The sequence below is a fragment of the Eulemur rufifrons genome, chromosome 15 (assembly GCF_041146395.1).
Source record: "Eulemur rufifrons isolate Redbay chromosome 15, OSU_ERuf_1, whole genome shotgun sequence".
Classification (NCBI taxonomy): Eukaryota; Metazoa; Chordata; class Mammalia; order Primates; family Lemuridae; genus Eulemur; species Eulemur rufifrons.
Genome location: NC_090997.1, coordinates 31197880 through 31214903, shown reverse-complemented (window position 1 = coordinate 31214903; position 17024 = coordinate 31197880). Strand labels below are relative to the sequence as shown.

Here is a 17024-nt window from a genome sequence, read left to right as displayed (position 1 = left end):
CTACTTCTTGCCTGAAAATAACTCCAAGGAACTTGTTATATAATTTGATTTGGGGACTTAATAATTTAGAAGGAACAAGGAGAAACATCTTGGTGTCATGGAAAATGGCTCTAGAGTAGGAGTCAGGAGACCTGGGCTCTAATATTGGGGCTGTCATTTACTTCTGGTAATCTTAGGTAGGTCACTTAAACTCTTCTGAGCCTCCATTTCTTTAGGATACTTAATTCCTGCCTCATGTATTAATCTTAAGGACAAAAAGAGATAATATATGTAATAAGGGTTTAGTAGTATTGAAATAATATCATTACTTCTTATAATATGCATCTCGTATCTTCAACAGATAATAAGCTATGTAAAACAGGGGCCCTAGAGGACCATAACTACCTAACATAGGAACAGACACGTAATAGTTGTCATAATAGTTGTTCAATAAATCCTTTCGAGTGTGTGACTTGTATGTATGACTATAAACAATACTAAAATAAATTCCACAAATAACAAACATTTATTGTACACTATTGTGTAGGTCCCTTAAGAAATACAAAATGGATCAGTATGACTCCTGCCCTCCAGGCAGAGGGCATCAGAAATGTGTATAAATAACAAGATAGAAGATGTGAAGAGTCCTAAGAGCGGCACAGAGGCAGTACCACTAAGACTTCACTGGAGAAATTATGTGTGGGTTGGAAAATTATGAAGAATTTCACGAAGATGAAATATAAGTTGTACCTTGAAGCATAAATAAAATTAAGACATGGAGGAAGGGGAAGAAATTCTAGTCCAAGGGCATAAAGATCCTGCCAGAACATGAGTGCAGTGGGCTGGGAAGGAACCACCCAGGACTGGAGGACATAACGCCCCATCTATGGAGTTAGCTGCAGCTGAGCTTTGGCAGAATATGTCTGTGCACACACGTGAGACAGGATGCAAGAGTCAAGTGGAAACGTCAAGGGAGTGGGCCAGAAGGGGGTTTCCTTAAAATTATGATTCCGTGATACTTACCAACCTGCACTTTTGATTGTATTAATAGGTTAAAAAAATGTGACATCTTTTTTAGAGTAACCAAAACATCTGCCCTAACATTTTTAAGTACGTAATTTCTAGTTAGTTTAAATATATTAATCTAGTATTGAGTTACTGGAAGTAAAGAAAAATCAAAGTGAAAGAATGTAAGATTTTATTTTATGGTAGTGAATATTTACAACGAATATTAGCCTAATATATTAAATTTATATGTTTTTAAAAATACACTGAATTTGTTTTCAAACATATGCTCAGTGTGTTTTATCCACCGAGATTTTATAATTTGGAATGGGTGACTGCATACATGGTTTGCATTCACACCTGTGTATTACTGAGATGGAGCTGGGCATTATGGATTTAGATATTTAGACACATAGATAGATAGATAGATATACACACACATATATAGAGGCATGTACATATATACATACACATTTGTGTGTATTATATATGTATATAAAGAAAGAGTGTGAAAGAGAGAGAGATTGATTTATCAAATATTATTCGTATCCCCAAAAAGTCATCTTATAAATTCAATAGGCTATACAATTACATTATAATTAACATAAAGTTTGATTTATTGAAAAATCAGTTCTTAGTTATGTTATACTCTTTTTTGCATAACAATGTTGCTTTTATTTTTAAAATCTGATTAAAAATATACTTTTAACATCTTGACATTGAGAACATTATAAGTATCTGACAAGAGTTCAGCGTGAGCTGTGGGGTTCTTAAGGCTCTAGCTTAGAGGCGCACTTGAGTGTTGAAGCACCATTGTCTCTGCATCATGGCCTGAGTGCTGGGTCCCCAAGGTCGTGAAGGGCAGGAGCTGATGCACTTGAGTTTCGGGCAGACCGCAGAAGAACGCACAGCTCAGGTTTAGCCACAGACTAAACTAAACAAACAGTTTAAGAACTTTTGAGGACCCCCGTCTCCACTACACCCCTCCCTTACTGGCCTCAGTCTGAAGAAAGCAATGTCAGATCATTGAGAGGACCAAGACATCGGTGAAATCCTTCCCGGGGCATTTCCTTTAATGTGTATCTGAGGGAGCAAAAGACATCACCGCTGTGGCTTTAACAAGAGAGGACACATGGACCATTTGTGCAGTCGGCCCACCTCAGGCCTCCCACTTTCAAACCAGAGACAAATCATTCTAACAAATACAGCTACTCCCCTTTTCCTTCTGCTAGAGAATATATAGATAAAAAAATCTTTTAAATCCTGAATAAGTTCATTTTTTGTATGCTATGTAGAACTGTAATATGAGTAGTTTCTTTTGTAAAACATGCAGCGAACTTCATTTACTTAAAATTAACATTTCCCCTGTATTATTTTCTGTATGGTAACTTACTGTTTTCTACTAGTTGTGTCTTTTTGCCACAAGATAGAAAAAAACATAATTTTTATGTAAGAGTATGATGGCAGCAGATTTTTGACAAGCCCCATTTACATGGTACATTGTTTCAAAGGGTGTTTGAGTAGAAAATACAGAAGCACTATACAAACCTATTATTACATTTGGGAAATCATTAGCCTCAAAGGAGTAATAACGGTATGCTATTAAAACCGTGAATACATTTTCAGTATCTGTATTGAAAAAAAAACTTTATAAATATGTAAATTCCTGTTCAACAAATTCAAAATAAAATGCACTAAAAAACTGATATGTAGACAAAAGTTTATTTACACCATACAACATTTTAAATATTTTATACACAGCTGCAGCAGAGAAAGCTACTCGGAGCTTTCTAGAGAAAACTGCAATAATAAAGATGTGAAATATATTATTCATATAAAAGTGAGATTATTACTTTATTGCATTTAAAGCAATGAAGAATGTAGCTCAACAAACATTCATTTAATGACAAAAACTTTGCTTTTATATTATAAAGTAAAAAGTGTAGTAATGGCCAAACAGACTGTTATAAACTTTAAAAACTGCATAAATATATACATTGTGCTTCATGGTGAAGTTTTTTGAAAACTAAACCATATGAAGCAGTTACAACATGAATCGTTGCTTGAGGTTTATCTATAAAGATTACCTTACAAATCCATTCCACGGGTACTTACAACACAGGATGGTCAGAACTGTACACCTGGTCGTCTCTCCACTAGCCTGACTAGTGAGAAGTTACCATATGAAAACACCACTGACGTTTGGCACATGAAGGTCCTGACAAGATAGTCACACTGTCCAGATAGAAATGTCAGGCTTCCCAAGTCTTAAGTGTCAGTGCAATAAAATTTTTTTTTTTTTTCCTCCACCTCAGTCCATTTTGATTTTGTTAAACTTCTGTTTGAAAGTCACCCTCCTGCACATCCAGAGGCAAATTCAGACACTTCTCCCACTCTGCCGGCCTCAGTTCCAAAGCATCCTTTGCCTCTGTATCTAAGACATTGATTGTGGTGTAATGTTGGTAGTCACTGGGGTTTTTGAAAGTGTCCCATGGATTCTTGTTTGGTGCTGGATTTTCCTGTTGAGAAGAGAGGGAAAGAGAGTCATTTATTTGATATTTGAATTTTCCAGGAAGAGAGCATATTTGTAAGCTTAATCCAGTTTATATAATTCAGAGATGATTTGAAATTATGTCCAGTTGAAGGAAATAGTTCTGATTTTAGTTTTCTTTCATTGACCAAACTGATGAATACCTTCTCTAAGTTATCCTACAATTTTCTAGGAATCAAAGGAAGTCAACAGTATTATGGAAGGCAAAGTAGATGACATTTGGTTTTGAGCATCTTGTGAAATGTCAGTATGGCCATATGTTCAGGTAGGAAAAAGCAGTAAGTCACCACTAAGATTAACCATAGAAAGTATAAATGTTGTGATAATTTTTGGTGAGGTAAACAAATTGGAGGATATTTAATGGGGCATATTATTTAATAACAGAAATAGTTCTAAACTAACAGTATCTCATAAAAAGAATTTTAGATCAGTAACTTTGCTTAGTTTTTCTCAAGAAATTATCCTTTATAGAATATTTAAATGCTACTATGGTCCCTTGTTTAGTGATTTTTTTTTTTTTTTTTGCTGTACAATACCAAGATTCATAAAAATTAATCATTACTCATGAGATAAAATTTAACTGCTTCTCTAAATGATTTTTCAACTTTTAATTTTATCCCAACAAAACCTATTAAAGCTGTATGAGGCTTTCCTCTTGAAAATCATTGTCTCTTAATTGCTATTAGCTCTTGATTTCTTTAATTCAAGATTATTAAAGTGGTTTTAAAAGCCCAACATTCTAATTTTATTTTCATTTTTCACTATAGACTTGTTTAGTGAGAATACTGCAGTTGTTGAATGTGTCCTTCCCCCTTCCAAAATGTGGCCGGTAACTGATTCTCTAGTGGAGCATAAAACAGGTACTTGGATCATTATCTGGGTTCACTCAGTATATTAAACATAATCTTAAGCCATGGGTAAGAAACAGAGACAATCTATAGATATACTTATAACTAAGCCAGGTGCAATGGCATGCACACATGGTCCCAGCTACTCAGGAGGCTGAGGCAGGAGGATCACTTGAGCCCAGGAGTTTGAGACCAGCCTGGGCAACATAGTAAGACGCTGGCACAAAAAACCAAAAAACTTATCGTAACTAAACATTAAATTACTAAAAATCCTCAATGCACTAGATGTTTTCAGCACTAATTAGCCTTACTCATGATGAGATACAAGGAAAAAAAATAGCTAATAGCAAAGATTTAATAAAAAGTTAACTTCAGGGGATTAATTCTGCTTTAGTCTAACATCCTAAAGTATCATGAACTTATAGCTCTCAGTTCCCTGTCTTTCCTTTCTTCCTTCTTTCCCTCTCTGCCTCTCTTCAACCAATACTTATTTATTAGTTGCTCTGTGCTGGACATTATGTTAGGCACTAGGGAGAATAAGGTGATACATCAAATATGTAAATACCGCAGGTCCACTAGGTAACTTAAAATTTAAAACCTGATACATGCAGCTCCAAATTCTAGTTTCTCCACTTCCTACGAAAATGACCTTGAGCAATTTACTCACTTTTTCTGAACTTCAACTTGAATATTTGCAAAACAGAGATATACTTTGCATTGTGGGCCAAAGGAGTTGGCAGAATGTATGAGTCAATACCTACCTTGTGGGGGTTGCAAAAATTAAAAAAAGCAGGGGAGCTTGGAAAAATACATGGAGAATTTTATAAATGCTCACTATATAGTATCCATACTTATTATGGAAGGTGTTTATAGTTAAATGGAGGTATAAAAGATATTTCTATCTATGACCCAGGAAAAGTGCTATGGGAATTTGGAGGGTAGAGACAATGGCTTTCTTTTACCGGAAGCACGTAAAACTTCTGACAACAGTGACATTGGGGCTGGCATAGAAGGATGGGCTTGGCCATGAAGACACATTTTTGAAGGTTTGGTGGCTGAACAGGAATGCTAGGAAGTGAAAATCCAGAGAGCATGGAGATGAGAATACCAAGAGAACAGTGATGTATTTATTTTAGTTTGCATAAAAAAGAAGAGCAGAAACAACAGGCAGCAGGTGAACTGGAAGCCAGATCGTAAGGGGTTTTGAATGCCAGGCTACTCAATATGGAATTTATTTTGTAGGCCACAGGGAATCCTTGCACATTTAGGGGAACTACAGTAACCTGAATCATCAATCATCAACTGAAATGTTCGCTAGTATGAATTCTGCTGAATCAGGTCCATTGAGTGCATTTATCTACCTTAGACAAGGGCTGTGTCTAAAGGAGCTGTCTGGGAATTTTCAGTTTGACAGAAAGTCCATTTAGTTCAACCCTGAAATAATTCAAAGTATGTAAAGTGTTAGTTTATTTGCTTAGAAAATAGTGGCTCCGTTATGTTTGGAACAGGTGTGATTTCCCTTCTATATTTCAAAGATCAAGCACCATGGACATAGGAACTAAAATGGCTAATCTTAAGCTTTGTCAGAATATCTATATTCTAATTCCAAAGAGTATTATCATCAGTACATGACCTATCAGATTTCTGAGAGGTTCTATGAGAGGGCAAAACATTAATTCACACAGTTGGCTTTCTTGTTCATCTCCTTTGGTATCCCAAGGCACTCGCAGATGAGCTGGGATTCTCACCATTGTTCACAAGTGCCTGGACACCCTTTAGGCCAGAAACCCCTGCTTCTTTAGTGGTGAGGAACTACTGCCCCCAGCAGTCAGAGTGGGAACAAAATATACAGGGAGTGGGGAGGGGCTGGCAGTCAGTGCTTGGCGCCCACAGGCTACTCATCTTCCTGTGTGTTGGGCACGCTGAGAGGGGAGCTTGCAGACTCTCCTATGGAAAAGTGTGACATTTTCAATGGTCTATGTGAATGATGAACTATGGAACAGCCCAAAGGGATCATTGAATTTGTCCGTGAGAGGTGCAGGTGCCAGGAAAGGCTTCAATGGAGGCCCTGACTCTTGTGATAAAAAATTCAGTCAGAGTTAGTATAAGCTCCTAGATTTATGCAGCTGTTTTTTGTTTGTTTGTTTAATTTTTGAGCTTGAGTACAGAATGGAAGAGATGCACTTAAACCGAAGCATGTTGTTAAAGGCCCAATAATTATAAATTTAATATAAGCAAATAGGCACAAAGCTTCCAAAAATGCTAATCTGATCTTAAGCTACATCAGTAGAATTAGAATGTTAGATGAATATGAGAATTCAGAGCCATCCAAGATATGGCAGGGCTGTCTGAGCACTTTCCATGGTTCATGGGTCCAGGAGCATGCTGGCTGTCCATTGTGGATCAGTCCCTCCCTCCATCCATCCATCTTTCGTTTTCTCTCTTATGCCTTGCCTTTCTTCATCCTTCCCTCCCTCTCATCCTTCTTGCCTTCTTCCAACTTACCAATATTTGGGGACAAAGCAAAAGAGAGTATGTCTATTCTAAGAGAGCAAGAATTTGGAGAAGCTACTTGGGGGAAAGTGATCTTGACTGTGAATGGTTTGTGAGACACATTCCAAGTAAAATCGTTTCCTTTCTTGATATCATTAAACAGTGCTTTTTCTTTTTTAGTGTGATTAAATGTTTTTCTTCCTGGAAGCAGGGAAATGAACTAAGTGGTCTTTTGGTTTCCCTTTGATTTCCCAAATTCTATTTTTCTACATAATTACCATCATTTGCAGTGCTAGGCAGGTGCTATGAGTTAGCAGCCCAGAAAAAAAAAAAAAAAAAAGAAAGAAAGAAAAAACCCTTTATTTGAGATTTAAAAAAGTCTTTCTCCACCCAATTATGCAATTTTTCATTAGCAATGTGCCACTACAAATTATGTGACTGAATTGAGGATAATGAACTCACTCACATGTTCATTATTAATCAAAACTAAATAAGGAACTTTTTTTTCTGTTCTCAGATATTTAGGACGATAGTCAAGCAACAATGACAACTCTATCTTCCCCAATCCTAACCTTCCAAATGGTAAATATTTATAAATCTCTTCTAGAAAAGGCATGCTGCTGCAGAGATGTGGTGTAATTAGTAGTCTATTTTGGTTGTCAGGAAACTGAGATACAGATATTTGTGCCATTAATGATTTAATACCCAGACCATACAAGGGGAAATTACAATCATATTATAGTAGTCAGCTAGCTGTATCTGTTGCATAAGCCTTTTAGATTTGTAAATATAACCCTTTCTTTTTTTTTTTTAAACAAATGAGGTTTCTTCCATTTATTTCAATGTTAGCTTTCAATATTCCAAAAATGAGTAGCTAATGTGTTTAGCTCTAATCTCAATGGTGTAATTCTCATTTGCTAGCTAGCTAAAAATTGATGGCTTAATATTAGGAGGAGCAGATGAGAAACAACAACTCATAATGTGGGAAGTGTCTTCCATATGCCTAGCACTGTGTTGGTGATAACCAATTAATACATGATTCCTGCTTTAAGGAGGAAAATAAATTGACATACACATGAAATACTTAGAGACCAAGTAAGAGTTAAAGTGTATAGCATTTCTTAAAGCACCAAACATAGATTAAACTATCATAGCCATGCAATAAGTAAACAGCAGCCATTTATTGGTAACTTACCATGACCAGCATTGTACTAGTACTGAGAAAAATAAAAGAAAAACACATAGGATACATAAATTCTTGCTCTTCAGCTCTTTAAAAGCTAACATTACTAATCAGGAAGCTGAGACTAAGACTCATAAACTATATATGGAAGAATCACCAGATGTAGAAGGTGATCAAACACCATGTACTTTAGAGCAATATATATATTGATGTCTGGAAGACAAGGAGGACCATCCAAGTGCTGCAAAGAAAGCACACCAAATTTGGAGTGAAGGAGAAGTGGTGTCAGATGGCAGTCCTAGCCCTACCTCTTAAAATATAACTGAGCCTCAGTTTCCTGGCCTATAAAGTGCCCCAGTTGCCTTTGAAACTGTTGTGAAAATTGAAGTATATTAATTACTGTTTTCTATATTCTATTTAGGAGGAGGAAATTGAGGTTTATAGAAATCTGAGTTGGGTGACTCGCTCGAGATCAGCTAGTTCTTGGTTGAGCTTTTGACTAGTATACTGATTTCTAGAGTCCTGGTTCAGTGCTCTTACAATTAGTTATGTAGCCTTCTATGAAGCTGTGACTGTACCATGCATATAGAAATTATACAATGTGATTTTATTTGAGGAAGCCCTATACCAAGATTGCAATAGTGTGAATGAATGAGAAGAGAACAATTACAATCAGTAACCAAAGTCCCCAGTGTTGATGTATGTACAAAAATTCTTACCACAAAATAAGTGAGTCCCCTGGCTTCAGATAACAACTTCATATATATATGTTAGATAATTACATTTTATGCCCTTAAAATGTCAGGCATTCAAATGAAAATGAAAAAAAAAAATTTACCCAACTATTTGGATATTTGTATAAACTGAATTTTAACTCTGATAATAAAATGGCCAGAGGAAGCCAACACATTTTTTATATTAAATAATTCTAATTACAGTGTATAAATGAGGACATTTGAAATATGAATAAAATGATTAAAGATTCTGTCATTCCTAATTTGTCTTTTAGTAGCTTTCTCAAAATACATTTTGGGGGCTTGTTATTTTTTCTATATAGGCCAGATTTGTGTACCCAAGATGATTAGAAGCTTCTGGAGCACAGGGAGAGTACCTCGCACCACACATCTCCTAGCCAGGCACTGAGGAAGCAAAGCATACTCACCAGACTGCTTGTATTTGGTATATCCCGAAATCTGTCCAGAGTTTGAAATTTCTGATTTAGTTCTTGAAACAGTTCCATATGCCTCTTCCTTGTATGCATGACCTTCTGCAAAAAAGAACAAGATGGCCCTCATTCCTAATTTGATTTATGTTTTTACAAATAGAGATTTAATATTTTTGCTTTAATAATAAGAAAAATTAAGTTTGGCAGGAACCAGGAGATCCCAAAAGATGCCACAAATATAAATGAGTTGCACCAAATTTTTGTCTCACATTCAGCACTTCTTAAACATGAAGAATTGGCCTTTTCTTCCAATTACAAGATTACCAAAAAAAAAAAAAAAAAAGGTTTTTTTTTATGGGTGCATTAAAAATGCAGTAGTCATTCCTGTCTATGTAACATTTTCCATCATTCAGAAGTTAAAGCTGTTTTACAAAAATTGTTACAATATTTTTAAAATGTTTAAAAATTTGGACTTGTAAAGCATGTGAGTCACTGATGTCTGTCGTGGGAAATATTACTTTTTAATGTTTTATTTCTATAAACACTAAAATCCTAGCTGGCTGTACTAAAGGGGGAGCAAAATCCCAGGCCCTGCCATTAAGGCAGACTCAAAGCACTAAAGTGTCTGAGATATATGTAGGATCTAAAACCTTGCACTTTTCATGTGAATAATGATTGAGCTTTGCAGAAGAAAAATCTGACCCATAGGTTTCATATATTTGTTTACAAGATGGCACAGAATCTTAACAATTAGAGTTCCAGAGCATAAATTATGTGGCTAATATGCTTTTAAAATAACAGATACAATGATATTACTATTCTTCACCCCTGTTTACACCCTTTTCTCCCAACTTCATCATAACTCAACAAATGGAATCATAAATAAAAACGACCTTGGGGTAGGTACCACGGGCTGAATATTTTTTGATTACAGAGCACTTAAGAGCACTGAAAAAGAAGAGTTAGATAATAATTCCCTTGTATTTACAAGTCTTGTTTTAGAGGAAAATATGTTTACTCAATTTTGGTGAGTCTTCAAGATTATGTCTTCATGTTTGTGTAAGATTTCACAGTATTTTTTAAGCATATGCTTCATAACTCACCATTTGCTTATGTGGTTTGTGTAGGTATAAAATACTCATGCCTAAGTTATGATTTGAACATTCAGTCCATTGTTTTAAATACCAAATATTTTCAAAATTAAGGATTTGTTTTGAAAAAGAAATACATCTTTGGGGGAAGATCTGTAATGCCTAATTTTCTTCTAAAAAGACACTTGTGGAGAAACACTTTACCTCCCGGAGGAAAAAGTAAGGGGCAAAAGAGAAATGTATATTCAATCTTTAACTTGTTAAAAAAGCCTATTCCTTCCTATGCAAACTTTAGTTTCCTATATTTAATGATTATGTATCTAGACAATACCTGGCTTAGCTAATTTCTTCTATTTTCACTAGCCAATTTTTACATGAGCAAATTCTGTCATTTTAAGTCTTGCAATAACCAGTTTCCATCTTTGCTCCTCTTAGCTCCGGTTGTTGGCTATTAAAGAATCAGGTGGTTAAGGACAAGAACATGGCAACATTACTCATGATAGGGACATGAAACACAGCAAGCAATTACAGAGCGATTAACTTCCCATCAGTTTTGGGGAAAGTACACAAAACAGATTTGCAGGATTTACAGAGAAACACCAGGCAAACATAATTTGGCTCCTGATGGCTGGTGGAGGTTTATGAGACAGAGGATTTGCATAAGCAACTCAATGGAGGGATTTTGAGGACAACGTAGTTGGCAAACATGAGATAGTACATTCTGTCCTCGGGGAGACAAACAGTTTCATGCCCTACCAGGTCCTAATATACTGATTAAAATATGAGTTTGTGGAGGAAGGGGAGGGAAAAAAAAGAAAAAAACAATATGGGTTTGTGTCACAAAGAAAACTTTTTGAAAAACGTCTATTGTAGTTAAGAAGATTGGCTCTGCCTCTAATTTACAAAGTGTGTTTTTCACAGTGAGGAATCTTACTAAATAGTTATTTTTTCTGTGGTGCAGTAGGATTGATGTCACACTACTGACATTTCTCTAGGGAATTCATTTCATAATTTAATACATGTTTATGAGCATCACATATGGTGCTAGGTGACGGGGTAAAAATAGGGCACAAAATCATGATTGAGTTCCTGCCCTCTTGTAGCTTGAAGTCTAATGGAGGACATAGGCATTAATCACATCATAATTCAAATAAATGTAAAATTATAACTGTGATAAAGAAAACATGTGTCGCTGCCATGAGAGTAAATGAGAGGAGAATCCAATAAGAAAAATCCAAGTGAGGCAATCCCCAACTTTTTACATATTCATATTTAATTTGAAAATTCTTAACTTAGTTATTCCTATGGTCTTGTTTATTCTCTCTATTCAATTTTCTAGAATTCAGAGGATTTCCAGTTCAATTTCTAATTCTATGTCTGAATCCCCTCTCCTCAATGATATCTTTCCTTTCCAAAGACAAGAAATTCATTCTCTTCTAAGACAGTTGATACCGAAGGCATAGTACCTTTATTTTAATGCTTTGTTTTGTGAGAGGATTCTAACTTTGCTTTGGGGAGCTATACCTTCCCATGTTGCTGGAAATGTTAGTCCAGATCCCTACCGTTCCCTGGCCAATAGGTGAATTATTCTATATCCTTCCAACGAAGTTCTCTTTTGTTCATTAGTCAAAGTCACTTTGTTTCTTGCAACCAAATACATCTACTAGATGAAGCATGTTTAAGAAGCAAATCAAATGTCAAATATATCCCAAGGATAAAAAGATACATTAGCTGATTGGAAGTTTTATAACCATACTCTGATTAAATGAGCAGTACCTGATTCTGAACTGGATAGATTTTATTTTGAGGAGTTGGATATACAAGAAAAATATAAAGTTATGGTTTTCATCAATATTATACAACCAAAAAGCGTTTTGACATGTTCTGCATAGGTTCATGAAAACCATCCGAATGATCAAGCTGAAATGAATATGGAAGCAAATGAAAAATTTGGATGCTGAAATATAGGGCCTTCCTACCTAGAAACATTAATTGCAAATATATCCTCATGCCAGATAATCATTCTAATTTGCAACTGCCACCTTGGCACCACCAGAAATCATCATAGCATTGAAGGTCTGGCATTCTGGCAAAAGTATCACATTAGAGCTGCCATTGATAGCTCACATCTCTGTCATGAACTCAGTTTGATTTTCCATGCATGATTGCTTCTTGTTCATAGACTCAAGTAGATCTTCCAGCCTTTATAACGAGGAAGGTTTCATTGATAAGAGTATCAGCTTCACAGTGAACACTGGAGAGTTTATAATTCAGCAACATTCTGGGATAAAACTTTAGCCATGGTTTTAGTTTTCACAACTTCTAAAGGTTTCTCCTTATTTAATTACTTGCATGAGTATTTATTTGCAGCACTGATGCCTTTGATGGTCTTAACTACTTGATTAGAAGTTTTCGTGCTTATAAATCTTACAGGTCCATTTCAATTGCTCTGCTTGTATTTTTGCTGACCTTATAGTTTATCGGCTTACCTTTTTCTTTCTTTTGTAACTTAAACATTCTGTTTTCTAAAGAAATTGACTTCTGTGAAAAGCTCAATTTACGACTCGGTTTTTCAAAAATCATGTAATGATAAAACTCTAACACATGTGGATTTTCTATTTAAATAAACAAAGATATATTCTAATTGACAGTATCTACACAATTCAGGTTCCTTTAGTTGCAATGCCCATGAAATATTATAGGTGTCTTTTGCAATAAACTTAAGTGCATGGTAATGTTCTCTTGCATTCAGATTAATATCACCGAACGTTTTTTGAAGCTGTATATAAACCCCTGTTCTAAGAGACCACCAACCTAACTGCACAAGAAATATACCCTCCTGAGTAGTTTACTCCATAGGACTCTTTTCTTTCACTTTATCCTTTTTTTTTGTTTAACTCAAAAGAGTCAGTCTTTGTAACCCTTTAATTTTTGATATTAGAGAAAAAGTGATGTGTAAAGCACATTCATGATATTTCAGATATTTGAGAAAAATGAGGACAGAAAGCAATCTCTACATGTTGAGCACCTACTGTATCCCAACAACTCTCCTAGACCCTTTAAATACTTGGAACGTGCCAACTCTGATAGCTCTGAGTCTGGAAAAACTTATGTTTAGATCTCAGTTCCTTCACTTTTGAGTTGTGTGATCTGAAGCATAAAATCCAATCTGCTTTTAGCCCCAGTTTTAGTAATCGGACTTATCTTGCAGGGTTATTTTGAAGATTTAAAAAAGAATATAAAGCACTTATCACTGGACCACACAGATAAGTGCCACTTAAGAAAAGGTAGCCATTATTATCTTTCTTAATCCTTGCAATAACCCTGGGAGGTAGAAGCCATTATCTCCATTTTACTGATTAGGAAACTGAAGCTAGAGGAGGCTAAGTAAGTTTCCCAAGCTCACACAGGTGGTGAGCAAGGTGGAATTTTGTCTGAATCCCCCATCAATCCTCTTTGCATGCTGCTATCTTAGATGTATCTCATAGATTCAGGGAGCATCCCCCTCCTTTAGACTGGTGGGTGATTATTTCTTGTTCAGATGGAAAATGAGACGAAACAAGCCAGGATGAGTTAAGCACACTATATAGTGAGCCTGTAAACTCTATAGGTACTGATTATTCTGCAACTATCTCATAGTACTGCAATGATTTTTTTAGGGCTGGTCCTCGTATCTTGTCTCTGAACACCTCACGGGCAGTGCCTTATTCATCTTTGTATCCCTGACTCCTGACTCCTGGTACAGTGTCTGGCATTCAGCAGTTGCTCAATAAATGTGTACTGAGTAAGTGAAATGAATGAGATAGCATAGGTATATAGGCCAGGGAAGGCGACTACAATATGGAAGGTCATTGTAAGTGTTGTCTTTTCTTCTTCTTTAAAAGAAGTCTCCTCACTGGAAGGATGGCTCATTTTAATGGCCCAGACAGGAGCCCTGCCTCCCCATTCTCATTCTATTATGTTCCCTCCTTTTTCATACAAGTGGAAAGGACCTGTAGGTGGCCTTGGAATAAACTGCTTAGAGGTTTTCACTTTCATTTTATTTTATTTTATTTTTTTTGGTTTTCACTTTTAAATTCAAAAGTGTGAATCATAGAGTTGGAGTTTAAGTCTGAATTATAGATAAGAGAAGTATTACTGTGTATGGACCTTCAGAAGCTGAGAGAAACTGTTAGAGAATCTCCTAACTACAAAAACTTCAAAGGACAGGGCCTGGAAATCATGTGCTGATAGAATTAGAAACCAGTTTGCCTGAATTAACTTTTCCAGCCTTAGAATTTTATACACCTAGACTGCCGTTGTCCATACCTACTAGGATAAACCTGTGGTTATTTTTATTCTTCTTTACTGCTTTGCATGTGAGTCCCATAGGGGCAGAAAGGTGCGATACTCTTCCTCCCCATCATAAAGGTCATGGCCAACACTTCTATAACAAAAGAGAGGTTAACGAGAGAAAAACATAACATATATTTAATCAAAGTTATACATGGCACAGGAGACTTCAGAATGAAGACTCCCAAATCAAAGGAAAACAGTCCATTTCTATGCTTAGATTCGATGAAGAATACACAGTCACGTAGAAATGTGACTGGACAAAAAGGGAAAGATCTAATAGTAATCATCAGAGTGGGGAAACCTAGCAAGGCTTGTACATTCAGATTCTTTTTGGCTTCTTTGTTGTGACGTTTCTTCCTCCTGAGTCTGGGGCAGGACCCCTCTGGAATGAGGGTCTTGTGACCTACTCTGCACAAACGTATGTCAGAGAATTTCTTTATGGCTGGCTCCCAGACAAAAATGCAGGGGAAGGTTAGAGTAATATTTTTAGGTTTTATGGCTTGCACTGGGGGAAAGAGGTTCTAGTTTCTATGACCTGTCTTGGAGAAGAGGAATTCTGGTTTCTTTGACTCAGTTTGATGGGGAGAATGAGGCATGAGAGACAAGAGGGGAGGAGGTCAGAGACATGTTGGTTCTGAGGCTGCTTCTTAGGCTTTCCAATGTCCTTTTTTAGCTCAAATTACTCAAGATTCCAAAGTACCATACTTTGGGGTATCATTTTCTGAACCCCAACATTCCTCTCTCCAGAGTGGGATGCTGAATATTAGCCTTGGGTGAATGTCAAGACTCATATTGAAGGAACAATGCACACTACAGGAATTAAGCTTCATTCTTTTTTTTTTTTTTTTTGAGACAGAGTCTCACTCTGTTGCCCAGGCTAGAGTGAGTGCCGTGGCGTCAGCCTAGCTCACAGCAACCTCAAACTCCTGAGCTCAAGGGATCCTCCTGTCTCAGCCTCCCGAGTAGCTGGGACTACAGGCATGCACCACCATGCCCAGCTAATTTTTTCTATATATATTTTTAGTTGTCCATATAATTTCTTTCTATTTTTAGTAGAGATGGGGTCTCGCTCTTGCTCAGGCTGGTCTCGAACTCCTGAGCTCAAACGATCCACCCACCTCGGCCTCCCAGAGTGCTAGGATTACAGGCGTGAGCCACCACGCCCGGCCTAAGCTTCATTCTTAAAGCTGCATTGTGAGAATGATTTATGTGCCTTTCCTTGGCCAGAGTCCCAATGTGTCCGTAAGTTGGAACTGCAGTCTAATGAATGATGCTTGACATTACAGTCTATGTTTCAAATATGTTTTTATTTGAATAAATATGTTCCTACCACTTAAAAGAAACCAAAGGTTCTGAAAAAAAAAATGAGTTGCATATTTTTTATTTTGTTTGTGTCAATCAAGAATATACTTGCTGTAAATATGCTAATTTTGCAAAAGTTTAAATTAAGTAATGCAGAAAAGATGGACATAGTCTAGGACTGAATTGCTCGATATTTTCCTCCAAAAATGCACTGATTGCCTAAGGGAGCACACTTACTCCTAGGGGAAGGGGGAAAAGGTAGGAAGGGGCCTACTATAAATTTTACCTTCTATGTCATAGTTTACCTGTGTTTGTAATGATATTGAATTACTCTAAAATATTTCATCTTACTTGACTATGTTCCTCCAAGTTTTTCAATAAAAATTCAAGCTCCCATGAAGATGGGTCATGATTATCCTACATCTTCTTTTGCCCTCTGCCCACCGTCACTGCCACCCAGTTTGAGAAACATGAATTTAGTGTACGTGTGGAGCTCATCAGAAACTTCAGAGAAATGTCCTAAAATGTTTTTAAAAGGCCACATAATTTCCATGAAAGAATGTGATATGGTTTATCTCTGTGTTTTTGGAAGAGAAGATAAAAAATAAATACCTCTCTCTCCATATATTTTTAACACGTAGTAGATATTATTATCTACCACAGCTTCAGAATGGATGTCTGTAATTGTGTTCCTAGGAATTCCTTAAGCCAAAGCTCAAGCCAAGACAGACAATGAAAACAACCTGCCTCATTTCTGATTTAACATCATATTAGGTGATGCATGATTAAAGTATTAAAGTTGAACTCATCTTGATTAAATGTCTCTTTGACTTTTGTTACTGGTACTAGTGGAAATCCAGGCTCAGAACTGGAGAGTCATGTTTTTTCTGCTTCTTTATTCAGTTAAGGACCAAATTGTGTAGATTCTGCCTCTGCAATGTCCCTTCATTGCTTTCTTTTTCTACTACCTCCAGGAAGTAGACCTGCCTTAGTTACTAGACTAGCCACTCCTAAATGCCATTTCAACTGTCTCTTCTACACTACTAAAATCTATCCTTCCTGTTACTGACAT

The 17024-nt window shown here is 36.3% G+C and overlaps 1 protein-coding gene across 1 annotated transcript in view; it reads right to left on the bottom strand.

Annotated features, from left to right (window-relative positions):
- Positions 1–2692: 2692 nt before the first annotated feature.
- Positions 2693–17024, bottom strand: part of ADGRB3 (adhesion G protein-coupled receptor B3) — a 683715-nt gene continuing 669383 nt past the window's right edge. Inside the window, exons 31-32 of the mRNA XM_069487813.1 lie at positions 9222–9326; positions 2693–3503 (exon numbers count right to left, since the gene is read on the bottom strand). Coding sequence (XP_069343914.1) covers positions 3315–3503; positions 9222–9326 — 294 coding nt within the window. The 3' untranslated portion in view covers positions 2693–3314. The remainder of the gene's footprint in view (positions 3504–9221; positions 9327–17024) is intronic.